Below are 27648 nucleotides of genomic sequence, written 5' to 3' on the forward strand. Positions count from 1 at the left end.
TTGCTTCATAGATTTGTCCAGTGGTGCTACAGCAGTGCTCATCTGGCTCATGATTCTGTGCCTGCCAGTCAGTTTCTCCAGTCTGGCTGGTGGGAGCAGGCCCTTCCCTGGATGCTATATGAGCACAAGACACTGTTTCTTCTGATCACACTGATTGGTGCTTTACTACCCTCTTGGGAGGGATCAGATCCTCAGAATCTCATCTCTGTAATTCTCTTAGGCAATAGATTGGTGGACTATAGACACCTGTCTCCCTAACTCCAGCACTGCTTCAGTGAGCCTGACAACGTACCCCTAGCTCCTCTCCTTGTATGGCAGCCTGTAAGCCCCATAAAGGAATTACCCAGATATCCATGGGACTCACTTTGTCAGTTACCTCCCAGGAATCACTGTCCTTCATTGCCTATGTTTGCAAACTGTTGTCACACATATTTTATCCATTGTTTGCTTGTTTTACAGGATGGAACATCCATACCTATTGCTCCATCTGAGCTGTATGAGACTTTTTTGATTATTTTTCTTTACTTTCCTAGCACCAGAAAGTTTGATGCAGGCATTGGAAGACTTGGATTATCTGGCAGCTCTAGACAACGATGGAAATCTTTCTGAATTTGGAATCATCATGTCTGAGTTTCCTCTGGATCCACAGCTGTCAAAGTCTATCTTAGCATCCTGTGAATTTGACTGTGTAGATGAAATGCTAACCATCGCTGCCATGGTAACAGGTATTCCCTTAATGACTTTTCTTTTGTACAGGGAATGTGTATCAAGCATAGCTTTAAATGAGATCCCTTTGAAATGATGTTTCAGGAGTACATAGCAGAGGCAATGTTCCATTCATTAAATCTTTTGAAATGATAGTGAAGAATTTTAATAGATTGAAAAGGAAAATTATCTTAATATGAAAAGGGAAATTATCTTAATATGAAAAATCTAAATCTAAATCCAGTGAATTTCCTAATTAGGAGTGTAAAAGCATGCCAGGCTTGCTTTTCCTAAAGGGATCAATGCAGATAGAGAAAAAGTGCCACACCAGGCACAGTGGCTCACACCTATAACCTCAGCTCCCAGCTACTTGGGAGGTGATGATAAGAAGATTGCAGTTCCAGGCCAGCTCAGGCAAAAAGTACGCAAGACCCATCTAAACAAAAAAGTTGGATGTAGTGGTGCATGCCTGTCATCCTAGCTATGCAAGAGGCATAAATAGGAGGATTGCACTTCCAGTCAGTCCAGGCAAAAACACAAGACCCTATCTCAAAATAATGAAAGCATTAAGTGGGTATGGCTTAAGTGGTGGGCAGGCATGAGGCCCTGAGTTCAAACTCAAAAAGAAGTGTCACGATAAATGTTCTTCCCCAAATACCATGCATAGTTATTTCCCGCCAGCCTCATTCATCCTTCTGTGTTTTCATATATTCTTTTGCCAGCAGTACCAACCAAACACTGTGCTGTGTCTGGGCTTCTGAGCCCCTTAGAGGCCTCCTGCTTCCATTGGAATACAAGCAGGGTATTAACTGTTATTAGCAAAGCAACACACAAAAAGGAGAATTAGGATGACTCACTCTAAACTTGACTTCTGAGAAACAAGAATAATGTATTTATTTGGAGAACCAAGAGAAGAGTGGTTCCACAAATAATAAGGACCTTGCCCTCAGCACATTGTGCTAAGAAATGTTATCATTATTGCTGACCATGGGACCTTTTGCATTTTAAAGCTCCTAACTGCTTTTCGAATCTGCCTCATGGGGCTGAGGAGGCTGCCATAACTTGTTGGAAAACATTTTTACATCCTGAAGGTGATCATTTTACCCTCATCAACGTTTACAAGGCCTACCAAGATGCGGCTGTGAACTCCTCCAGTGAGTGTAAGTGAATGCTATGGTTCCCAGAAGTTACCTCCCAGTCCCATCTCCTTTTCCCAAATCAGGCTGAGTTCGTAGAATTGTTACTCATCAGCTACCCTTCTCCTCTAGCCCCACTGACCCCTTCAGTGAAATGGCACTTGACACCCTAAACGCACCCCCAGTTCCCTGCTGAGTGGCAGATCCTTGTCCTCCTGCTCCCACAGAGTGCTGGCACACATGCCTAGATTTCTGCAGCTTTGGTACTCTGGCCAGCCAGCCTTCAATTTGAGATTGCTTACAGCAGAGTGACAGGGACAGAGACTTGGGGAGCAAGACAAGGAACAGACATCTTCAGGAGCCCACTGTCAGAGCTGTGCTGTGTCCTACCATATACTAGTATGTTCACTCTACAGAGAAGACACAGAGCCCTGAAAACCAAACCACCTTGGCTCCAGGGAACACTGAAGATTGGGCTGAGAGACAGGAAAGGATCTGACTGGAGTTTGGCCACAGCAGTGGGCATCCAGAGAGCAAAGGGCATGTGAAGAAGCCCTGTGTGTTCCTGAATGACAGAGGGTATATTAACTCCATAGGATGGGACCTGATGCTAAGTGAGCTAGAAACTCCTACACAAGGGGCAGAAAGAGCAAAGTAGCCTGGTGGAGGCCTTTTTGCACCTGTGTTTTTCATAAAGCATCTTTTACCTCCTTTGCTCCAAAAGATGACATGAAAAATATTTGAAGTGAGGTAGGAAAATGTGATAGCAATTTGAAAGGCAGTCGAATTTTTTAAAGAGTGGGGAGTTAGTGTTTCTGAACCGAGAAGTTGTCAGTGGAGTCAGAAAGTACATGGGGATTTGATCTTTTGAGAGCAAGCATGGTGGGTGACAAGTGTTTAACCAAGCATGTGCTCTTGTTGCCCTGAGTGGACTGAACAGAGTAAATGAGGATTTTCTGCCCACTTTGCCAAGGCCATATGTATTCCAAGGTCAAGGTAGAATTTAAAAAATTATAGGTGGCAAGAAACAGTAACTTCAAACTGAACCAGATAAGTGAATTTTTTTAAAAAGTTGCAGCAAGGGTAGACAGATTAGTTAAGCCAGCCTAGTAGTAATCTTCTTATTAAATGAACTGTGAGATATTTTCACAGATCCAAGGAATTTATGCTGTCTTTTCCTTCCCAGTTTGATTAAAGTTGTGACAGTGCACATCTGTGCTGTATACCCAGGACAAAATGTACATCTTTCTGCCTCCTAATAACCTCAGATTAAGGGAAAACTTTAGATCAGCACTGGGAGCAGTGTCCCCAGTATGCTGAGATCATGGAACCTCAACAGGTGGCCTGGGTGTTGCTTATGGCACTGTCTCCTTTCTGGCAGTGCTATGGTTGGTGGATCTCACGATCACTGCAAATCCTTATCCTCGCTGCCTTTCTACAACTCACTTAAGTGACCATCTCCTCGGGAGAGGAGAGTACACAGGGCTTAAAGACAGTGCCTGCCTGGCCTGGGCTCTTTGACCCTGAGACAGATCATCTGTAAATGACCTTTTGTTCTTCTTTCCCTCTCAGACTGTGTGGAAAAGTGGTGTCACGATTACTTCCTCAACTGTTCTGCTCTCAGGATGGCAGACGTTATCCGAGCTGAACTCTTAGAAATTATCAAGCGAATCGAGCTTCCCTATGCAGAACCTGCTTTTGGCTCCAGGGAAAATAATCTGAACATCAAGAAAGCTCTGCTGTCTGGCTACTTCATGCAGGTGACCAGGGCAGGACTGCCTGCATGGGCTGCAGTGTCTCACCTAGGGTGATGCTATTACTGATCTTAACTTTAAATCAAACTAGAAATTAAAGATCCGGTATTTAAACACACTTCCCTTCAAAAGGAATATACAGCCAAGTCAAAATATATGTCAACTTTGTCCTAAAGGACAAAAGGTCTTTTTACTACAAAGGGAAGCGGACATCACAGTTCATCATCTCCCCTATTTACTAACTGTTGGGATCAACAGATAAAAGTACTGTCTCATTTTGTCCTTTCCCATAATGGAGGCTAATTAATGCACATTTCAAATGTGCACATTAATGCACATTTTGTCCTTTCCCATAATGGAGGCTAATTAATGCACATTTCAAAAGTAGGTAAGCCCTTCACATCATAGTATGAGAAATACTGTATTTCCACATAACTCTAAAGCAGTCTTAATGGCAAGAAAAGACATTTCAGCATGGATTTCTTCATCTGTAAGGAAAAAGTAAATTATGTTAGGTATAACAGGTTGTGGTGAGGATTTCTTAAACTAAAACATCCAGTGTAAAGCCTTGACATTTAAATATATATTGGCCCTAACATGGTAGGTAACGTTGTAAGTTTTACTTCATGGCTAAAACACTTTCACTTTTATAGCTGCATTGTGTTAGCATGTTGTCTTGAAATTGCTGAAGTTAGTTTAAAAATGTCACTGTTTCAAAGTTTTGGGCAAAGTATCTATGATTTTTTGTATAGCCAAAGACAGGAAACATGGGTGGAAATTTTTAATTTCAGCTACACTGTATAGACTTTGTTTTCAACTCACACTTTTGTGTACCAATCTCCATATTAATGCTAAATCTGTTTTCTTTAAAACTTGTCTTATAGATTGCTCGGGATGTTGATGGGTCAGGTAACTACCTGATGCTAACACATAAGCAGGTTGCTCAGCTGCATCCCCTGTCAGGTTACTCCATCACCGGGAAGATGCCGGAGTGGGTCCTCTTCCATCAGTTCAGCATCTCTGAAAATAACTATATCAGGATCACCTCAGCAATCTCTCCTGAACTGTAAGTTTAAAGAAGAAAGGGGCTACTTTTAGATCCACCCTTGTAGGTATAAATGACAAATTTGGTTTTTATTTCATTTTCAGATAGAAGGAGTTGATATTGGTGCCTATCTTAATGTGGAGTGTACCTGCTATGGGCAGGTCTTTGTGGATGACACCTAAGAAACAGTCTCACCTATGTATGAGATTACAGTTCAAAATGTAGAAATGCTAAAGTGTGATGTGTCTTTCAGAAGAGCACAATGTGCTGCCATGGTGGGGGGGGGGTGTCACTGTTCACAGGTGCACTGGCCTTGAGGAGAAATGAACTTAGCCAGCCTTTAGGAATAGATGAGCCACTGTGGCTGGAGTTAGTTGGAGAAAGGGGAACAGGGAAAGTGAGATTGAGGGTCCCAGAGAATGTAGGGCTTTTGTGGGCCACATATATGGTTCAGATTTTATCATAAGTGCAATACACTGCTGTTGCTGTCAAGTGGAGAATGAATAGGAGGGGCAATATGGAGAATGGAATCTCCAGAGGTAATTGTAGATTCTGGATTCATTTTGAAGGCACCACTATTACTTGGACAAAGTTAAGTTCAAAGCAGCAACCAAGTGTAACTCATAGGTGTCCAGCTTAATCAACTAGAAGTAGAGTGGAACTAGTTAAGATGAGAAAAAAGCAAAGATACTCTGTTGACCACCCCAACCCCCAGGGGAAAAAAAACCAAAAACCTCTGAGGTATATAAGCTGATCCCTCTTGAAATGATTTACTAGTTCCCACCAATGGTCAATGGTGAGCTTCCACAGTATGGCCCAGTAGTAAAGAAACCAGAAATGTAGTTAGATTGGTTGTATGAAAAGGCAGACTGAGATACTGGGGAGTTGAGTTAAATAACAGCTCTGTGAATAGATTCTCCAGCGCTGGGAAGAGTCCAGATATAACATTTGGTATCTGTCACACCACTGCCCCCATCTAATTTTTTTGTTTTAAACCAACAGATTTATGCAACTGGCCCCGCAATACTATTTCAGTAATCTGCCTCCTAGTGAAAGTAAAGACATTCTGCAACAAGTCATGGACCACCTATCCCCCATTTCAACCATCAAGAAGGAAGAGGACATGTGTGAAAAGTGCCCTGATACTACTGAACAGAGATGTACTATTCAATGACTGCTCATCGAATATAAGGTGCAATAAGGATCTCACGGGGAGCCTACGGTGGATGTCTGGAGCCTTATGCAGACACGTAAGGTGAAGACAGACATCACAACCCACAGGACAGTCCTAAAGAAGCAACACTTCGTATATGATTTTAAAATAAAAAATAGGAGTTTTTATTGTGTTCTTTAAATTACCTACTCCATGTTCTTATTCGAAGTTTTTAATCAACCATTCATAATCTGACCAAAATTTAAAAAAAAAACATTATTTTGAAAATGTGTCACAGACACATGAAATAGAACCCTACTTTTTGTAGAGGACTTTACCCTGAATAAAGTCATGAGTTTTTCAGTAAATCTCCACTGGGTATTCTCATATTTTACAAAAACAAGCCCATCACTACCCATGGGAATTGGGCTAGATAGATAGATGTTCTTTCAGTTTTTCCATGATTTCACTCATCTTGTCGCCTGGAATTAACATCACAGTTCGCAACGGCTTCATTGGTACATCATCAAAAGACCATCTGCCTCCCAAACAAGTGTCGCTGTCCTCCTGCACTGAGTAACTGAACTCTAGGATTGCCTTCTGCAGCAAAAAAGAAACCATGAATTAAAAAAAGTAGACACCCAAAAACAAAAACTCATTTAGCCTTCCACAAAGAATACTATGTTCAAATAAAATGACAGCTAAAGGAAGCAAAACTCAGAGTAAAATAAGTTTGAAAGGGATATTTCAGGAAGAAATTATGAAACCAAGATTTTTAACCCACACAAGGAACATGGATTAAGCGTGCCATTTCTAAGAGGTAAACAGGCAGCTAAGTGATACAATACTTCTACCCAGTTGTGAACTGTTAATTCCAAGTCACTCACATTCATGATCTCATTTCATTCCCAAGATAAGCCTTTTGATAGGTAAGTGAAATTGAGACTTCTAACTTGAACATATTAACTAATAAGAACAGTCTTCAAATGCTAGCCTATTTTCCCCTGGTCACTTCCTTAGCATAAGGCTGTTGTGTGAACATTAAGTTTGCATAACCAGGCCATATTGAAACACCCACATGTACTTTCTTGAAATGGCTCACCCCAGGTGTTAAGGCATACTTAAAAAAAAAAAAAACATTTTTTTACCATCTACTTCCTGGAAAACAAGGGCAGAGCTGAATCTATATCACTTTAGTCTTCAGTGGAAGTCTTAAAAGTAATAAACGATATCATCCAATTCAGGAAAATCTGTTACCCCTCCAAGATTTATTTCTAGATTTTTGAGAAGACAGTGTGAGAAATATTCTCTGGTATTTGGTATTCTTTGGTTGTCCAAGACCTAGATAGAAAAAATGGTAGACATCCACACTAGGGGCACCATGCAGCAGAGGCCACCCAGCCTCCCTGCTGACCGGCTGCGTGACCTTCACTAGTTTCCCTAGTCTCCCTCAGACTCATCCACATCCATCCACTGGGCTTGTGTTTGCCTCATGGAATGGCTTTAGAACCTAACATCTCAAAGTTAGTCGGCCTATGGTAAGGGCCTCGTCACCTTCCCACACTAATACCACCTGCAGTGGGGTGGGAAGGCTGATGGCTATGATGTGCCAGCCCAATGAAGCTGCTAGCCAGTGACCATGCAGAGAAAAACAGGGTGGTCATGCTTGAAGGACTTGAACATAAAACAGGAGAACAATAATCTTGATGATTTTCAAGAAAATCCTTATTGACATCTAAACAAATAGAGCAAACAGGATAGTTTTACCTCATAAAAAAATTCTTCCTCTGCGTTTGCGAACATTAAAACATCTTTCTTTTGCCTGTTCCATCTCTTCTTGGAATTGGATCTTCCTGCTTCTACAAATGTCTTACTGATCAGCAGGTAAAAGTAGCACTTCCCACATGGCTTGTTAGTTTTGTGTGCCTCTGCTAGTTCTTTTCTGCAAAGCATACACACAGAATGTTTACCTGCTAGGCCAGGATAAATCTATCCACAAAGCAGAGTACAGAGAAAACCACTGAGGTATCTTCAGTGGGCTTTGCTGCAACACAGGGCTAATGATCAGTGACTCGATGGGATACTGGCGAGGCTATAATTTTTACTTATACAGTCAGGTGCACTTTAGGGTGCTTATGGTACACTTCTTATAATAAACAGTGTGAGGAATCGCTGAGATACAGAATAACTAAAACAGCAACTCAACATCACTACTCTATGCAAAGTTAAAAATACATAAAAACCTGATTTTTTTTTAAAGCAATGACCATTTAACTGAACCATACAAAGATGCACAGCCATGGCCAATATCACTACAGCATATGATGACTACAGAGTCTCTAGTCACTTAGTCTGGGTATAATTTCTGACAAAAATTGAGAAGTAAATACCATAAATTCTAGAATCAATGGAATAGCAATGAAGTATTTTCTTTCCAAAAATTACACTTAACTTGTACATCTAGCTGCTCCTAGGCAAAAGTCTAAAGATACAACACAGTTGACTGAGCTCTAGAAAATCAGCAGAAAAGACATCATTCTCCTGTGAAACCAAATAACATGAGCCCCAGCTATTTAGAGAAAACAAAAAATTTTTTTAAAAAGACATGGTACCAGTAGTACAATCTGAGTAGCAGCTGAGAGAGTAGGAGGAGAATGAGTATAAAACTGAAAAGCACTGAGTAGGTAGAGGGAAGACTGACTGTCAGGTGCAGCACCAGCCCACAACTATTTAAGGGAAACAACAAAAGTGTGAAGAGCTCTAAGAAATAATGTTCTGTGAAGGACTATGTCATCCAGTGTTTCAAACCAGGCAATGTAATTCTTAGTTCACTTAGTTTGCTAAATTTCAGTTGTTACATTTAAAGTATTTGCAAACTTAAAACTCCTGCATTAAACAACAAAAACCCTGAGAAGTGAGAGACACAGTATCAAGACTATGGTTTTATGAGTTACAAAGCATACCAATGGAACTTAGGAAATTGATGCAGATTTCATTATTATCATCATCATCATCGTTATTATTTTGGTGGTACTGGTATTTGAACTCAGGTCTTTACATTTGCTAGGGAGGCACTCTACTACTTGAGCCAGTCCGCCAGACCCAGATTTCATTACTGTTGTAATTATTTGGTATTTTATTCAAATCACAGAAATCTGAATATGAGAAAATTCAATCAAATGGGGTAAGAAGTTTCTATGAAACATCTATTTTATATCATTTAAATCTTTGACAACATTAAAATATCGAATAATCATAACTCTTCAAAACGTTGATTATTAGAAGTGAATGTACCTCATGGAATTTTTCTCTACCCCCTTCTAAACTTGCTTCAACTCAGGCTGAAGCTCTTTCTATACCTACACATTCCACTTAAGTCACATTTCTGAATCTACTTGAAAGAAAACAAGTGTTGGAAGGCATTTTCCAGGCTCTTACTGAAGTTGCTGGTGCATGGGCAGAGCAATCTGTGGAGGGACATTGATGAATCTCTCACTTAGCAGAAAGCCCACAGGCTTGGTGGTGTCATTTAAAAGCTTATCCAGCTGCTCAACCATGCTCTTTTCACAGTTCTTCTCACAGAAGCTTAGAACCAGCTCTTTAATTTGTTCAGCACACTGGGTACCCTAGAAAGCAAAGAGAAGTCTTGCTTTTTATCTCACACGGAAGAGCAGTTTCACATCATAGTCTTTAAAATCTTGTATATCTTTAATGTTGACTGCTTCCGTATTTCCTAAAAGTAACTACACCTGCTTAAGTTACCATCTTGTGATTGGTAGTAAGACAGGGTTATAATTAACACTCACACGCTGGAATAGCAGCCCTAGTCCGTCTCACAAAGGCAAAGTTCATTTTAAAATTAATGATTAAGTGTAGCCTGCATCTTATTCTCAAGAAAATAAGTGGCTGGCATAGTTTTTATTAGAACTAATCAGTGAGTCAATGAAAAGATGAATCAAAACACAAGTAAATATCAGTAAGTGCCTTCAACTTTAGAAAGCAGCAAAGCGTCAAGAGTATTCACACTATATAGGTAACAAAGAGACACTGTACAAACAGCTCCTCTGTCAGTACCAAATCAGAACACATGAGCCTGAAATGCAGTCTGCCTGTGTGCCACTGGGAGTAATCTACTTGAACCTGGGTACAAATTATTCAAAACAAAACAATACATTCATACTGAAAAAGGGATTATGGTAAGAATTCATGACAGCACATATCCTTACAGTTAATTTCACTGTAAAAGACACTTTCACCATGTATTAAATAAAGCTGGCTTTGGCCTTAGGAATAAGCATTCACATACTAGCCCACGAAACTAACCTTTCTTTCAGTTAAATTTAAAAGGCTTATGAAGCCAAATATCTCATCTTCATCCATATCATCATCACTGTCTTCTGAAACATTCGTTTGCTATTTAAAACAAGAAAAAGTCATTACATTTTATATTTAGTTGGGAAGAAGTATACGAAATCTTAGACTCAAGGCCTTACTTATCTTTTTACTTTTCAAAAACAAAGCTTTGTCACCCTGCTGTCAGCTTAGTAAAGCATCACGTCCTAAATACTGTGTAGCCATGTTCCTATCACTTCACTTCCGTGACTCAGTTATTACTCTTTTTATATTCTGGACAAACTCATCTTGCCCTATATTTCATTATACAAGATTTTTAGGCCATCCTCCTTTACTGGGTTCTCAATATACCGTGGAATCCCAATGAGGTAAAAACTACTGAAATAAAGCAATACAATTTGTGTTCTCGATGATGTGGCTAGAGGCAGGCCTTGCTCGGATCTCTTCAGGCCCACAACGCTACTCCACCTACAACTCATGCTTCCAAACCACCTGGTCATTAAGGAGTTGAACAAAGTTTAAGTGCCATTTATACCACATGGCAGGAGAGATCAGAGCAACGAAGGAAAACAATGAATCAAGAAAATAAGAATGGAATGGTTGGCTTCAATTTGAACATTCTAGCTCTACATTGATGGGTCCTCTACTGAGAGGCCTAAACACTGCCCAGTTTCTCTGCATGTGTTGACTGTTTACTTGTCCAAGTCATAAACTCTTCTCACAATGCATTCCCAGCACCTTGCAGGGAGCCTGGCACAGAGTAAGTGTTCAAGGGACACACACTAAATGAATGGGATGAAATGAGGCTGCTGCTGCTTCCATACCAAAGGAAGGCAGGGGTCTACAACTGCCCCCTTTGTCCTCGAACCTATTCAGGTGGGAAGGGACTTACAAAGTTCTAGCCACAACCTTCAGCACCAGTTAGGTATTGTCTGTGGCCCTTGGCAGGATGTCTTAAGTTCAGTAAGTCATACAGAAGTGGAGAATGAGAAGGTAGTCCATGAGCTTCTGATGGCTGAAGGTGAGCAATTAGAGTGGAAGTGAGCTGGAGTGTTTCCACAGCAGGCCCAAGAATGGGCAGCGTTGGGAAGAGAGATCAACAGTGATTGCTACGTGTATTTGGCGCTTGCCCCGAGCTAGAGCCTGCACTGAGTATGCGGCAGCTCACTCCATTCACCTGCCCACCCAGCAATGTAGGTGCTCGTTATCACCGTTTGCAGAGATGGAAATGATCGGACTGCATCTTCCACAGATCACCCCAAAGACATCTCCTGCCCACATTCTCATATCACAGAGTGAGCTAGACCCTGTTCTATCTGCTGTCCCCTGGCTAGCCCTTTCCTCCCCTTGTGTCTATGCAGATCAAGCAAGTAAAAGAAATCACACTATCATAAAATGCTATGCATTTCCACCTGGTCCTTTTGGGCTGCTTGCTCTTGGAACCCAACCAATGTGTAGAGGCCCCAGGGAGAGCAACTGAGGCCCCTGACCCAGTGTCCTAGCTGGGCTTCCAACAGCCAGCCAGCACTAACTTGTCATGTGAGTGAGCCACTGTCAAAGTGAATCATCCAGCCCCCTGTTGAGCCTCCCAGCTAATGACACAGCAGGAGCAGAGATAAGTCATCCCTGCTGATCTGCTGATCGCAACTGCAGATCCACAAGCCAAATAAATGCCAGTTGCTATTCTAAGACACTAAGCTGTGGGATAGTTTGTCATGCACAACAGATGACCAGAAGAGCCCCCAGGTGATAACGAGCAGAGTCAGGACTTTGCTGAGTCCTCATTTTGTTGGACTCTCTACAACTCTGACAATGAAGACAACTGCCTCTTCCTTCAAATGCTCCTTCATTACTTTTATGATACACTCTACTGTTCTTCCTTCTACCTCTCCAGTCATCCCTTTCAATCTCCTTTGCTGCCCCTGCCACTTATTTTGCTCATCCAAATACTGTTGTCATAACCAGGGTCTCTGTCCCCTGTTCTCTCTAAACAATACCAACCATTTCTGTGACATTAATGACCAGTCATCTGCTGAAAACTCCCGAGACTCAAGGTTCCAGCTGCTGCTTAGTATCTCACTTGCATATACCACAGGCACTCCAAACTCAAAATGTACAAAACCAAAGTCACATTCCCACCCCCAACCTTATCTTCCTCCCTGTTTGCCAGAAACTTGGGAATCACCCTTAATTCTGTTTTGTCTCACTCTCAAAGTCAACCACACACTAAGCCCTATCATAGTTTCTGAGTCATCCCACTTCTCTCCACTGCTACTGCCTGATTACTGCATTTAACAACACTGACCATTGCAATGGCCTCTGAGCAGTCCTCCAGTAGTACTTCTTTTCAGCTAGAGCTGAACGGGGTAAAAAACACTCATTATTAGAATAAACATAGCTGTCCTGCTTACCTTAATCACACTCCCGATATGGTTCTGTTGAATTAAGAGATCTGTTAGTTCTGCAGTGTTCACAGGAGCCTTTAGGAAAAGCTAAGAGGAAAAAAAAATTTAAATTAAGACCAAAGCAGAATTTTTAATAAAACTTTGAATCCCTTATTCAAACAAAAATAATGAAATTTTAATGGCTTCATCAAGAAGATGACCTAGAAAAGCATCCCCAAGAGGGAAAGGGAAGTCAAGGAAGCTAAAGGTTAGCAAATTTCGAAAAAAAGGTAATCAGTGCCAGCAAAGAGGTATGGGGAAGTGGATAAACACAGGACCAAAGAACTTGGTGACGAGGTCACTGGAGGTTGTAGTTTAGAGAACTGAAGCCACATTATTTTGGGATAAAGGAAAAAGGAGAGGCAGCAATGATTCTGTAGCATTTGAAGGCACAGTTAAATGACTATAATCCTAGCTACTTGGGAGGCTGAGATCAGGAGGATCACAGTTTGAGGTCAGCCCAGGCAAACAGTTCTCAAGACCTCCTATTTCCAAAATAACCAAAGCAAAATGAACTGGAGGTGCAACTCAAGCAATAGAGCACTTGCTTTGCAAGCACAAAGTCCTGAGTTCAAACCCCAGTCCCACCAAAAAAAAAAAAAAAAAAAAAAAGACTTACCTATGAATTGTTTGAGCTACAAAATTTGGAAGTAGAGAAATTACAGAAAACAGAAGTGTAGCTCAAGCAATTAGCATATGAAAAGGAGGGTATTTTAGGACACCAGGAAGTTAAATGTACTAATCAGGGAGAGCTCTGGGAGCAGAGACACCAACAGGGTTAGCAAGTGCAGAGAACAGAAAAGGGAATTCTGAAAGGATGAAACCTGAGAGCAGTTGTGTTGAAAGGCCTGGAGTTTCTCAGAAAAGCAAATGTATATGTAATACACAAGAGACAATACCTGCTGCAATAATTTCTTAATTCCGTCATAATCGTTATCTGAGATGGAATAAGCTTCGAACTCAATATTCACTTCCTGTGAAGAATATACACAGTAAGTCATCATATATAACTTCCTAAGATGATTCAGGTATTGTTTTCCAGTTTGCAAATTTTTTTTTTCCCTCAACTTCCATTCCTTAGATTCAGGTATAGAAGATGCCACCCCCCCTCCCATAAGACTAAGAAAATGTTAGCTGAATAACTTTGTCTAGTTTCCAAAATAGTCAAATATAGTCAGGCATGGTAGTAGACACTTGTAATCCCAGCACTAAAGAGGCTGAGGCAGGAGGACTGCCAAGTTTAAGGCCAGCCTGGGCTACATAGCATGACCCTGTCAAAACAAAGGAAGGGAGTGAAAGAGGGTGGGAGGGAGGAAAGGATGAAAGGAGGAAAGGAAGGAAGGAAAACTCTGCCAGTATTGCTACCTGTACAGATTACAAAGAACATTCATACAATTTCCTCATGTGACCCAAAAGCCTGAGAGAAAAACACACTCAGAGTGACCTAGTAGAAATGCTTAGAAGTGACTGATAAAGACAGTCACAGCAGCCACAAAGGAGAAACTATCATTTACCTGGCTGCAAACAATAAAGAACAATATTACTTCAAATGTCTGGAATCACCTGCAGCTTGATTTAGCCCATGGATTTGAGGATACACTTCATTCACTTAGCAACTATTTATTAAGTACTACCAGGTACCAAGCACTTGGAATGAAACGATGAACAAAGCATATGTGAATGGTTATCCTCTCATGGAGCTACGGTTTAGGTGAGAATATAGCCATTAAAGAAATACTAACAGAAATAAATGTAAAGCTGAAGCAATATGCACCACTAGAAAAGGCACATGTGCTGTAACAACTTCAAAAACAGGAAAAGAAGAGACAGGAGGTGGGAACTTGGAACAAGTAAAGAGGATTCCTATCAGAGAACAGTAGCAGAGGCAGGAAGAAATATGGTCAATCCAAGGGACTAGAAGTGTAGCTGGGCTCCCTGATTTCTTTGAAAAATAGCTGCAAAATCCAAAAAAAGATGCCACTGAAATAGTCCACAAAAGTAGAACTGTTACTTCATGAAAACAACAATAATCTTAGGTGCTTTTAAATGCTACACAAGATCAGTCCTCCAGCTGGGCACAGTGGCTTATATCTGTAAGTGGAGATCAGGAGGATCAAGGTTCAAGGCCAGCCCAGGCCAAAAGCTCTCAACACCCCATCTCATCCAACAGTTGGGCATGATAATGGGACCTTATCATTCCGACTATGTGAAAAGTGTAAATAGAAGGATTCCAATCAGGCCATCAGATCATAAATTGAGATCCTATACAAAAAATAAGGCAAGCAAAAAGAGATGGGGGGGGTGGCTCAAGGGGCAGAGCACCTGCCTAGCATGCGCAAGGTCCTGAGTTCAAACTCCAGTACCGCTAAACAAACAGAACAAAAGATTAGTCCGGATGAGCCCTTCGTAAGTGACACACTAAATGTGGGCGCCGATGAAATCGTATTTACATGCATTGCAGGTTTTACAAGTTTGGGAATTTGGGTCTTAGCTGAAGTACTTCAAGGGGGAAATAAAAGCGACTTTTGCCTTGCCGTTCTGACCGCGCAAATACCGAAAAGGCTTTGGCTGTTATCTTGCCAGGGCGTGGATGTCTATAGCCGGCAAGAAACTCAAGAGGCAGGTGGGTTGATGCAAGGGTCCCTGCTGGCCTGTTTAAAGATTTGAGGCTTTAGGCGAGAAGTGAAGAACCTAAGTGCGGCGTGCCGGGGATTCCGGGATGCGGAGCTGGGGACGCGGCCCGGCAGGGGAGACTTCGCAAGATTATCACTGACCGCAACGTGCAAACGACTGAAGGGGAGCTTAAGAATTTATCATCTCCAGTTCCTGCCTACCGAGCCTCGGGGACAGGGAAGTCACGACTCCACGCAGCTCACACGATTTTCAACGCAGCTTTGATTGCAAGGTTTTTCCCCCCCTCAGGTATAAACCAACGTAGGGACGCGCGTGTTTCTCACCTCGTCAACAATCTCGTCATCTTCACCCTCTGCTTCGTCACTGTCTTCATCCTCGTCTTCTTCCTCATCCTCGACTTCATCTTCCTCTTCTTCCTCTTCGTGCTTGACAGGGGCTCCCGGAGGCCGCGAGACTCCACTCTCCGTCGCTCGCCGCTTGGCCCTGGACGCCATGTTGCTGGGCACACTGCGCCTGCGCAAACTCCAGACCCTGCCCTTCGGACCAACTCATACTAGCCGAGGGGGTGGGAGAATACAAAAAAACCTCGCGGTTGAGGCGACATCAATCCCATTGCCATACTTTATGCCTCAACCATACACTATAAGCCTTCTGTCCATCTCTGAGCCATGTTCTGGGCTTTTCTTTCTCCCTTTCCTCCTTCACGCCTTTATTCTTTTCAGTACCTCCCCCCCTTCGCACAGTGGTTCGACCCATACTGTCATTCCGTCAGCGGGCGCCTGAGTGTCAGTACGCATGCGCAATCACCCAGCTGTGTACTGCGGGGTCGCGGGGTCGCGGGGTCGCGGCGACGCGGGACTGAAATACAAAGCTCAGTGCAATCCCGTGCGGACAGTCGCTTGACAGCTCAGGTTACGTAGTGACCCGGGGCGCTCACCGTGTTGTCATTGCCCCCATTGGGACTGGGAGATTCCGACCCCCCGCGACTGAGCGCCTGCTGAGTGCGGGGTGCTGTGCGGACAGGGTCCCGCCTCTTAGCTGGTTCCGGCCTCGCCGGCCCCGCGAGGTAGGTGTCGCTGCCCAAGGGAAGATAAGGACACGTGCACGGGGGCCCTAGCGATAATCGTGACAAAGTGGGTCTGAATCTTCAAGGCTGCTGCCAGCTGACAGGCTAGCCGTGGCCGGGCTCAGGTGTGGCCGGGGCAGGCAGGTCAGCGGATCCTTGCAGGTGAGAGCGCCAGGATCAGGATCAGACCCGGCCCTGCGGGATCTCCCTGAAAGTCCTTAAGTAGGCACGGCACCCTTCAGTGCTTCTGGCCAGTGGGGTAGTCCGAGTTAAAGACTTGAGCCTGTTTCCAAGCACTACAACGGGAGGACTGTGGCAAATTAGAGCGTGTGTCCTCCTGAGCTGCCACCAGCTGAGGCACTGGCCAGTGTACTCAGATATATTTCAAGAGAGGCTGGATTTTTACGAGAAATATCTTGATAAATTGGATCTCCTAGTCAGGTTTATGCCACAGGCTAGCAAATTGCAGCTGGTTATAAAGGTTATTACTTGAAAAGAGTAACTAGGGGAGGCATCACCTTTCTGAGAATGAAATCTATGGTTCTTCATATTTTTCTCTGTAAACAGAGGCAGTGGATTAGATATGTTTGAATCTAAAAAAGAAATTCGCTGTCCTCAGTGCTGGGGAGGCCATTGCTAGAGGGGTTTAGGCAGAAGCTTGAGTAATTTCTTGGTGCTTCATCAGGAGGAGGCAGTCATTGTGCCCTAGATGACCCCATTAACCCACAGGCCCCATGATGGTATTTTCTGAGATCCCTCTTTCCTGAGAGTCTCCTCTCTACCAGACCAGATGGTGGACAGTAATAATACTTGTACATCGGGCCTCGACGTCAGAAGAGGTAGCTTAACATGGCCCTTAAAACGGTTCCTGTAGTACACCTATTAAAAGGCCAAGATTAGACTTAAAAGGCACAAGGCCACCAAGTCTGTAGAGTTGCATGAGGCATCATAGGTAATCCCCTTTCTTTATACTTTTTTATTGTGGTAAAATATACACAACATAAAATCTACCATTTTATCCATTTTGAACATATGGTTTCCATGGCATGAGCACATACACATTGTTGTACAAGCATCACACCATTCCTTCTCCCTAACTCTTCATCTTGCAAAACAGTCTACTCATCTAACAGCTCCCCATGATTCCCTTCCACAGCCCCTGGCAACCACTTTTCTACTTTTCATCTCTTATGAATTTGACTAAGAACTTCACTTAGGTGGAATCATACAGTATTCTTTACACGTCAGGATTTCTCCTTATTAAGGCTGCATAATACCCCATTGTACATAGGTGCCACATTCTGCTTATCCACCTATCAGTGTATACTGGGTTTGCTTACATGTTTTAGCTATTATAGATAGTGCTGCTAAAACCATGAGTACAAAATCTCTTCGAGTCCCTGCTTTCAATTCTTTGGGATATATATACCTAGACGTGGAATTGCTGGGTCACATGATTTATTCCATTTTATTTATTTATTTGGCAGTACAGGAGTTTGAACTCAGGGCCTCATGCTTGCTAGGCAGGTGCTCTACCATTTGAGCCATTCATCCAGCCTTTTATTGATTGATTGATTGATTGATTGATTGAAGAACTGTACATTTTGGAGTTTTCAAGTTTTCTACAACTAGCAAGTATTGCTTTGCTAGGGGAAGAAGAGAAAAGTTTTTCTTTGTGACCTCAGATTAGTTCCCAATGTTTAGTTCCCAATGTTGAGCTGTGAATTCACACAGTCAGAGTATAATTAGAATAGCAAATGTAAACAAGTGGTCCACCTGTGGTTTGACCATTGAGAAAATAAGAATACTGACCCCAGGGAACTTAGTCTGGGGTTGCAATGATTACTACTGCCTCAGTCTTCTTCTTTAGCACAAAACTTATCTTAAAGGCAGAGAGGTGGAAGTGAATAGTTAGGAGAAAGCACCAGACTTCAGACCTGGATTCACATCCTGCCTCTGCCATTTACTATGTTGTGTGATCTTAAGCAAATTAAACCTTAAAGAACCTTGGTTTCCTCTCCTGTGAAATGAGGATGGTAACCTTGCAGGCTTAAATGAGGATTGTGGTCTTCCATGTAATATGCTTAACTCGTGCAATATTTAATTTTCTGTGTCAACTTGACTGGATCATGGGGTGCCTAGATATCTGGTTATATATTATTTTAGGGTATGTCTGTGAGTATGCTTCCAGAAGAGATTAGCCTTTGAATCCATAGACTAGTAAAGTGCATTGCTCTCTCCAAAGTGAATGGGCATTATCTGATCCATCGAGGGCTTGAATAGAACAAAAAGGGGAGGAAGAAAGGAAGATTCTCCCCCTCTCTGCCCTTCTCCTGCCCTGGGTGCTCCTGGTCCTCAGGCCTTCAGACTGGGACTGGAATCTACACCATCACTTTTCAGCCCTTCAAACTACACTGCTAGCTTTCGTGTGTCTCCAGTGTTGAACCAAGTCTTGTGACCAGGGAGTCTCCAAAATAGTTTCCTGATCATGCTAGCTGGCAAAGGAGTGGGTCCTAGGACAAATTCTGCAGTTGCCAGCAGCAAGGCTATATAGCAGGTGGGAAAATGTCACTACACCTGAGACCTAAGAGCAATTTTATGATGGAAACTTGGGGAAGGAAAGCATAAGTTGATGTGTCTGCAAGCCACCCTCTGGTGTGGGACTCCAGCACGGGAAGCAGCAGCAGTCCCTATAATGTTCCTCTGGAACTGCTTTCGATGGTGGCAAAAGAGGGACAGGAGGGTGATCTGATTTTATTTGTTCAGTCCTGTAGCACATGTCAGGAAATCTCTTTTAACAGTTTCTATCCGGAAGCCTAGGCTTCATATTAGCATCAAGTTTATTACCTAAGATAATGCAGAATAGAATTGAGAAGGGATATTTTTCTGCTCCTGGTGTGTGGGTTGATTTTGCTGTCATGTTTATATAATTAAAGTAAGCACTTTGTACTGTAATGATAGTTGATATCTTCATACCTCTGTTTTTTCCAAAGTGTTTTTGTATGCAAAATATGTTAAGAGGCAGCATATATATAGCAAGCAGAGTTAAGAACATAGAATTTGGGGCCAGATTGCCAATGAATCCCAACAGTCACTTAGCAGTTCTGAGTGTTTGGGTGACTGTCACCCTGTATGTGTCTCAGCTGCATGTAAAGCCTGGCAGTAGTAAGTGCTCAATAAGTGTGCCATTCTCATGTCTGGATCACCCAGCAGCCCTGTGTCTCAGTGGGGCAGAGATTATTCCCACTTAACACAGAAGAAAACAAGGTCACACCATGGAAAGTAATAAAGCCCTGACCCAAGCCCAGGTCCCTTGATCACTAATGTGCTTGTTCTGTGACACCATTCTTCTTCCATGACACTATCTCCATACAGAAATGGGAAAATAGAGGAGCAAGCAGAAATGAAAAGAGAAGTAAGTTCATAAACAAGAAGCTTCCCATTCTATTACAATCCAAATGTGACCTGATAAAGCCCAGCAAACTCCAGCCCCTGCCCACCCACCTCTCCCCATTCTGCCCTGTATGCTGTAGCTATCAGGACTTATCCTTGTTCCTCCGTGTTCCTCCGGTCTACCTACCTCACTGCTTCTGCAGTAACTAACTGTGTACAGGCTCCAGGTCTGTATCTAAATGTCACTTCCTCAAGAAGCCTTTCTCACCCCTGTATTAGTTAAGAGAAAGGTTCAGCTACCTAACAGAGATCCAAACAAACAGTGGGTAAAACAGGATAGAACTTTATTTTTTTCTGATGTAAAAGTCCTGGCTGGTGTGGCAGCTCTGTCATACAAACAGGGCCAGGCTCCTTCTCTCTTGTTCTGTCATTTCTAGGTCATCCTCTGCATATACAAGGGACTAGTCATAACATCAGTGTCCCAGCCAGCAGGAAAGACGCAAAGAGGAAGAGGAGGGACCGGGACTTCCTTTAGGGGCAGGACCCAATAGTTGGACAGGTCGCTTCATGTTGCATCCTGTCAGCCAGCACCTGGCAACATCTAGTTACATATTTTTATTTTAGGCAACCATGTGCCCAATTAACAGTAGCTTTCGATTTCTTTGAGGGAGAAGGGAAGTAAGGACATTTGGTAGCAGCTGGCAATCTGTGCCCATCTGCAGCCCCAGTAAGACTTGCCAGGTGTGTTTCCACATAGGTTTCTGCAGCAGCTTGAACTTCTTCAAGACTCACTGCCCTATGACTGTGTCATTGTGATTACTACTTTGTGACATAAATATCGTGGTGCAGAGATCCTATTGTATGCCTAGTGCCTAGTACACAGATACTGAAATATCTGTTGACTAAATGATAGGATTAAACCATTCAAACCTAAAAATCTCAAAGAAGAAAGACTCATTTTCATCCTGGTCACACCCATTTGAAATTAGTTTCACCCAGACTTCTGTCAATGAGTCCCTACAGCTGTCCTCAATGTGAATCCCTAACCCACTGCTAACTGTTGGGCTGTGCTGCCACCTCAACTCTGATCCACACCAGGATCATTTTTACCTAACCTGTTGTGTCCTGCAGGTCTCTGTAGGCTGTCACAGAAGCCCATAGTGTTTCTAAGGAATGGATCTCTTTACTGACATGCAGCTTGACCCTGTCAGAGAATTCCCTCTTCTCATGAAACCCAAAGTCCACCTTGTCTATTACACTGGAGCCACCCTATCCTAGGCCCCTTCCTGACAAACAATGCTTCTCTCTACTGCCATTGTCATTCAGATCTCAAATGTCACCTCCCCAGAGAGGTCTTCCTGGAGATGCAGCCCCACTACCTCACTTCTAGCACTGGTTAGTACCTGAAATTATCACACACACCTCCAGTAGACTCTGCAGACCTAATTTCCCTGAAGGAGATCTAGGCTCAGGATTGGTTTTACTGTCTGAGAACTACATAGAAACACTTGTGTGAGAGATTGGCTCCTGGTATTTGAAAGCATTGCTAAAATATCCTTTGAAAATTTGAGGATCTATATGCCAGAGCTTGGGACTATAGTAGGGAGATAGAAGGGTCCGAGTAGAGCTGTGAGGCCCCAGGATTACCTGCTTCTAACAGCTTTATGATTCAGACTTTTAGTCCCCACAGTTGTTGCCTGTCAGCTTTGTGAGCCCCAGAAGAATTTATGCATCAGCAGAAAATGCTAAGTTTTATACCACTAAATAACATACCAGATCCTTGTAGCACTGATTTTGGAAGGTGTATTAGTTAAGAGTTCAAGCAGAGAAACAACCAGGAAGAGACATATATTAGGTTTATTGCAAGAAAGTGCCTTGTACAACTGTGGAGGCTGACAAAGCAAGTCAGAATCCACAGTACAAACCAACGAGGAGGCAGGCCTGTTAACAGAAAGGGCATGCAGGAACTCGTACAAGCTGAACTTCTTCCTTAGGGAAGCCTCAACTCTACTGTTGTTAAGGCCTTACTAAAAGCCTGTTGATAATGGACTTGATCATAAAATACCTTCACAGTAGCACGTACATGTTTGTAAATAACTAGGGGTTGTAGCTGTTAGTTACCTTTCTGTAACTGACCAAAATACTTGGAGGAACAACTTACAAGGAAGAGTTATTTATTTTGGCTCATGGTTTCAGCAGTTTCTGTCTACCATTGGGGTGGGAGCTACAGTACAGCCACATGGTGGCCAGGAAGCAGAGAGGGAGAGAATTCCTGTACTAGCTAACTTTCATCTTTTTCCCTTTTTATTCCATCCAGGCCCTCAGCCTATGGGATGGTGCTGCCCACATTCTGGGCAGGTCTTCTCCCCTTAGTTAATCCTTTCTGGAAATGCCCTCACAGATACACACACACACACAAATGTGTTTTATTAATCTTATAGGTCCTTCTCAGTTCAATCAAGTTGGCCTTCAAGATTAATCATCATAATAGCATAGCCAGGGTGACACATAAAAGTGACCAACTGAAGGGCAGGCTCCTAATTTCTAAGTGAGACCCATTTTGAGAACTTCAGGAAATGACAGAAACCATACTGCCTGTTTTCCCAAATCCCCAATCTCTGTAGCACTTTCAAGCAGCAATAATTAGAACTAGATTTCATAATTATTATTTGTTCACCCAGGTTTGGTTGCTTAGATACAGAGTAACTTATTTTGAGCCAAAATTTCCTAAGATGTTCCATAGATGTAATATTCAAGCAATATAACCAGTAGTAACTTACAAGTCACAGCTCCTAGTTAACACATGTCTGGTTCAGTGTGCTCTGTTGACTCTTAACAACCACTGCACACAGTATTTAGTAAGTAAATAACTGATGAGTCTAACACTATTTATGGATGCCAATTCGCATTTCATGCAGATTTATACTGCAGCTCTTCAGCAGCATTTATTTTGAGGCCTTTAGGATAGTTATATTGTGTTCTGCCCTCAGGATGAAAGGAATATAACGCTCATTATTTTTAAAAATTTTTTAAATACTGAAGTAGAAAAGAAAATTATCCTAACATACCACTCAGAAATATATACTACTAATATTTTGGTACATAACTCTTTTCATATATTTACATATATATCTAATCATAGTATTTGTGGAACTCTGAATCCTGCATTTTTATGTAACATTATTTTCAGTTAAGTAAACCATGTAATTAGGTTATTTGTGAATATTTTAGTGATTTTTGTGAAACTGTACCATTACTTAAGTGTCCTCTCACTGTGGGATGTTCACATTGTTTTCAGTTATTTGTGATTGTGAGGAGTGCCAGGACAAACATGTCCATGTGACTATTCGTACACTCTTATGAGTATTGCCTTCTTATTTATTCTTAGAAGTGAAATTAGAGGAAGAAAGGGTGGGGAGGATGTAGGCCTCAGATACATGTGGACAAATTGTTTTCCGGGTTTTTAGGATTATCTTGTAACACTTGAGAACATTTATAAACACTTTTTTTTTTTTGGCAGTACTAGGGATTGAATTCAGGGCTTCAACTTGCTGGGCGAGCACTCTACCACTTAAGCCACTCCCAGTCCTATAAACATTATTTTGAGAAGTGGAAAAGTTGATATAACTATTTCTTGAAGTGCTTATAAGCTATTTAGTGTGTTTATCTTGAAATGGAAATAATCATTTGTTTACTTCTTAAAATATAAGGTATTCATTTCTTTGTTACTGAGGCAACCTAGAATTCTCACTACGTCTCTTCTGTAAGCTACAACTGTTTGGTACAGGACACTTGACTTTTACTAATGGCTTTCATCTGCCTTTCCGGGTGATATCAGCTGCTAACATGCTGTCCCTTGGCCTTATCAGTGACAGGAGTCTTTAGAAAGAAGGAGCCCATTAACACTCAGTCACTGAGGGAAGGATAGATCTCTTCAGCAGGAGACTGGTTACGTCCTTCTCATGCTCTGTCACTGTCCAACATTACCTAGGAAGAGTCTCTGAGATCTAATTAAGATCTCTTTGCTTGCTCCTGTCACAGTGCCCTGTAAAGACTGCCAGGCAATAATGAAGGTTCTCTTACTGAAAGACGCAAAGGAGGACAACTGTGGCCAGGATCCCTATATCAGGGTAAGTGTTCTGAGCCTCCTTCCTTGTCCCCTGCACTGGAGCTTCCTTGCTAATGGAGTCATGGGGGGTTGGGGGAAGGCTGCTAAAACTCAGCAGATTTGACATGGAATCATTGTTAAATGTGATATCATGACCCTTTCCTCGTTTTCAAAACAGCCCTAGCCAATCCAGAACTGCATTCTTTCATTTGCAGGAATTAGCAGTGTATGGACTTGAAGCCACATTGATTCCTGTTTTATCATTTGAGTTTTTGTCTCTTCCCAGTTTTTCTGAGAAGGTAAGTCCTGAACTCCATGGTAAGGTTGGGTCTCTGTAGAATCCTTGCCACCCCAAGCCAGAACAATGTTTTCTAGCTCCTCTTTTTACCGTCAAACTTAAAAACAAGGGCAACCCACCCTCACCTACTACCCTACCTGTCTTCTCTCCCAGACTACTATCTCCTCCAGGAAGCCAGCCAGACTCAATATGGGCCTGGGAGAGCACCATTCATCCCTCATTTAATCTATCCTGAAATATGCACAACAGACAAGACATGGGTTTCAAATTTTAGAGACTGAGGCTCCAGGTTAGGCAATTCAGGCAGTGCCTCCACTCAGTTAGAGGCAGGGCTGGGATCCAAACCCAGGCTTCTGCCTACTACTACTACTACTACTTTCTGCCCCCAGGTGGAGGAGATGGGTATTGCAGGAAATAGGCCCAGTAAACCCCTCCACGTGTTTCAAGTTCCAGGCTCAGGTGTGGTTCACCAGCACAGTATTTGCCCGACATTTGATTCCCAGCACTGAAGAAAAGGTTCAGTGCCCACAGCTTGAGTGAAGTCAGATGTAAACACAAGTCCAGCATCTGACTCTGCATAAACGTTCAGTAAGGTATTTCACCATCATTATCTGTGAAACCCGGGTGTCTGCACAGTGTTATCGCCATAACTGTTACAGATGCAGGTCAAGTCTGCCTGCAGCCCTCCTCGGACTCAGGCTAGGGACTGTGTTCTGCTGCCCCTGTGCTCTGCTGCAGTCACTCCTGTCACAGTGTTGTAGTGTCTCCCTCACTGAGCTTCTTGGAGGAAGAGCTGTGACAATGAATGAGCTCCCCAGTGTGTCCTAAAAGGCCTGGGATAGTTCCAGGTCCACATCACTGCATAAGTGACGCATGGATGGAGGGACAGAGGGGTAGAAGGAATAGTTCCCACTGCTCACTGTTGGGATGCACTTGGAATCCTAAGTCGTCACCCATTCTTTGGGAGATGTGGAGCTGAAGCTGCCATATAAAATGTCTTTGTTGCTTTTTGCTACACAGCTGTCCCATCCAGAAGGTTACGGGGGACTCATTTTTACCAGCCCCAGATCAGTGGAAGCATTGGAGCTGTGTTTGGAGAAAGACAGTAAAACTGAAGGTGAGGGTGGCCTGCACTCAATTCCACTGGCCTTTTCTTTACTCTTATTTCTCCCACTCAGACGCCAGATTTCAGCATAGCTGCTCTCCTGACATGAGGAGGTGTCTAGTGCTTCTGGGTCACAGATGCTCCCTAGGAAAATGGGAGGCAGGGCCACCACCTAAACCCCAGAAGAAATGGTGGAGGGCAAGCCTCTCCACTGCCTTGTAAGTGTTCAGTTGCTGGGCGTTCAGGTTCTCTTCTCAGAATGGATGAGGTACCAGTTCTTCCTCTGAAACGGGATAAATACCACTTTCTTAACAGATGACTAGAAAATTTAACAATGTATGAGGAAATGTCCATGCCCTGTCAGGCCCTTATTGACATAGCTGCCTCGTTGACCCTCTTCCTCCCTCTGTCACTTTCCATCACAACAGGATGAAATGGCACTGCCCACTCAATGAACTCTGGGTTTCAGTCTGACCAGCCACCTCCTTCAGAACTTCCATAGAGCAGCCCCCTAGCTAATGTTAATGGAGGCTGTGTGTTACATACTTCACATTCACCCTCCCATTCAACCGCAGACAAAAATCCTACTTTACAGATTTACTACAATCCTACCTTACAGATCAAAACACTGAAGCCTGGGGGAGGGTCACCAGTGGATAGAGGCAGCAGGGAGAGTAGGTAGTGTATGCGTGAACTTTGGAGGGCCTTAGGCCTGGGTTCATGTAGCCATTCTGACTTTGGTGAGCTCTTGTTCTCTCTGCCCCTTAGTACCCTTGCCCTTGAGCTAGCCTAGTAATCTGCACCACAGGATTCTTCTACTTCTTGCTGCCTAGAACATACCAGATGCCCACTGTATGCCAGGCACCATCTTCAGTCTTTGCCTCATGAGATAGTCGCAGCCAGTAGTTCCACTTGGCAGATGGGTCTGAAGAACAGAGGGTGCAAAACTCAAGACTACGTGATCTTTAGCCACAGGTTTGTGACGCACTGCAGAATGTGAGTGCTGAAGAGGAGCACTCCAGGACATTATCTGGAGCAGAGTGTGCAGGGAATGAGAAGCAGTGATGGTGTCATCATTTGTCTGCACATAGAGCAATGCTTGCTTTAGGGCCTGTGTGCACCTGTGTTGCAGAAATCCCAAGCTGAAATATGGGACACTGAGGCCGTTTAGCAGGAAGCAACATTTTATTGTGCTAGCACAGACCCAGTGGACTCATGTCCAAAGGCTGAGCCCCAAGAACAAAGGGGTCTCACCTTGCAAACAGGTTACAGAAGCAAAAAGCAAAGCTGAACCCACATATGGTTATGTGTGACTTTATTGGCCATTTCGTTATGTGACCTTCTTTATGTTTCAATTCTGTCTTTAAGTTTTATCTCTGCTATGCCATCCCTTCCCCCTGCTACATTGTCAGAACACAAACTTGTCTGTTTCTTTTCTGATCCTCCTTTGATCATCATTCCCCACTTTGATGCTCAAACCCACCTAGGGTCAAAGAGCATGATCTGGGGGTTTGTATTTCCATAGCATCATTACATGCATGCCATTTTCCTTTCCATAGTGGCCTCCATAATAGTCCTGGTAGACTGCAGTACCAGGGGAACCAGGCAAGGTAACATTAAATATGCTCTCAAGGCAAGACCCATCACCCTGCTTTTCATGATAGATGTAATCTGTATTCTATTTTTACTCTGGGACTTTTAGTATCGCTTACCTCACAACCTGGGGAGTATATGAGCCGATGTAACATCCAACCTGTTGGTGGGTGCATGATACAAAGTATGGCTGTGCGGAGGTTCCGGCAACAGCTGTCTTAAAACATTGAGCACATGGGGGAAACCTGGCAAGGGCCAACACAAAGAGAGTCCCAAGTGAGTAGAGAAGAGCAGGGGTGTGTCCCGTGTTTGAGCTTCTGCTGTGCACAGACTAGTCAGCTTCCGGAGTGACTAGAGCAGGATTATTACCTGTTGCAGTGGGGATGACAAGATAACAACAAAAGGTCCCCTCTAATGGGGTTTTGATGGTTGGACATTGTATTCTTTTATACAGATAGTATCTTTTGGGTTTTTTTCAAATTTTTTTACTGAGTAGGGTTATCATGGCAACAATATATTATCAGTATATATGTCCAAGAAAATGAGTTGTTTTAAAAAAGTTAAAATCGCCATCTTTAAGTATCAAAGGACATGTTTATAGTCAGTAAAAATAATCACTTTGTCTCTATTAAAGTAGAATACCCTGCCTAAAAAATATGAGTTTGTGTCTGGAAGGGCTTTAATGCCAGATAGCCACACATGTATAAGAACCATTTCCTCAATCCTCTCAGCCTTGGTTATTTTTGACAGATCTTGCACAAGTGACTCCATTTGAACTTTGATGGCATTCCCACCTTGTCTCCAAACTGCTTGTCTCTGAGCAGTCTCCTCTGAGGATCTTTTTCCCATCCAAGTACTAAC

The 27648-nt window shown here is 42.9% G+C and overlaps 3 protein-coding genes across 12 annotated transcripts in view; 2 read left to right on the top strand and 1 right to left on the bottom strand.

The window, feature by feature from the left end:
- The window catches only part of Dhx32 (DEAH-box helicase 32 (putative)), a 56789-nt gene extending 50394 nt beyond the window's left edge, over positions 1 to 6395 (top strand). For all 3 annotated transcript variants that reach the window (XM_074078075.1, XM_074078074.1, XM_020179357.2), the window contains exons 8-12: positions 534 to 725; positions 1716 to 1865; positions 3414 to 3601; positions 4480 to 4661; positions 5643 to 6395. In XM_074078075.1, the coding sequence (XP_073934176.1) occupies positions 534 to 725; positions 1716 to 1865; positions 3414 to 3601; positions 4480 to 4661; positions 5643 to 5814 (884 nt within the window). In that variant the 3' untranslated portion in view covers positions 5815 to 6395. The remainder of the gene's footprint in view (positions 1 to 533; positions 726 to 1715; positions 1866 to 3413; positions 3602 to 4479; positions 4662 to 5642) is intronic.
- Bccip (BRCA2 and CDKN1A interacting protein) lies at positions 5952 to 15760 on the bottom strand. 4 transcript variants are annotated; one of them, XM_020179359.2, is made up of 7 exons: positions 15548 to 15759; positions 13490 to 13564; positions 12558 to 12638; positions 10117 to 10206; positions 9232 to 9419; positions 7561 to 7735; positions 5952 to 6393 (listed from the first exon to the last, which is right to left on the bottom strand). In XM_020179359.2, the coding sequence occupies exons 1-7, from the start codon at positions 15716 to 15718 to the stop codon at positions 6223 to 6225; spliced, it is 951 nt and encodes a 316-aa protein (XP_020034948.1). In that variant the 5' UTR covers positions 15719 to 15759; the 3' UTR covers positions 5952 to 6222. The 4 variants fall into 4 exon arrangements, with proteins under 4 accessions (XP_020034948.1, XP_020034949.1, XP_073934187.1 ...); XM_020179360.2 differs by lacking the exon at positions 13490 to 13564 and having other exon boundaries at positions 15548 to 15760; XM_074078086.1 differs by lacking the exon at positions 10117 to 10206 and having other exon boundaries at positions 15548 to 15760.
- Positions 15379 to 27648, top strand: part of Uros (uroporphyrinogen III synthase) — a 36216-nt gene continuing 23946 nt past the window's right edge. For 3 of the 5 annotated variants that reach the window (XM_020179349.2, XM_074078091.1, XM_020179352.2), the window contains exons 1-4: positions 16009 to 16290; positions 23725 to 23813; positions 24007 to 24090; positions 25110 to 25206. In XM_020179349.2, coding sequence (XP_020034938.1) covers positions 23751 to 23813; positions 24007 to 24090; positions 25110 to 25206 — 244 coding nt within the window. In that variant the 5' untranslated portion in view covers positions 16009 to 16290; positions 23725 to 23750. Of the gene's footprint in view, positions 15513 to 16008; positions 16291 to 16335; positions 16453 to 23724; positions 23814 to 24006; positions 24091 to 25109; positions 25207 to 27648 lie in introns of those variants that run through there. The other 2 variants (XM_074078088.1, XM_074078089.1) reach the window with 2 other exon arrangements.

The sequence above is a fragment of the Castor canadensis genome, chromosome 7 (assembly GCF_047511655.1).
Source record: "Castor canadensis chromosome 7, mCasCan1.hap1v2, whole genome shotgun sequence".
Classification (NCBI taxonomy): Eukaryota; Metazoa; Chordata; class Mammalia; order Rodentia; family Castoridae; genus Castor; species Castor canadensis.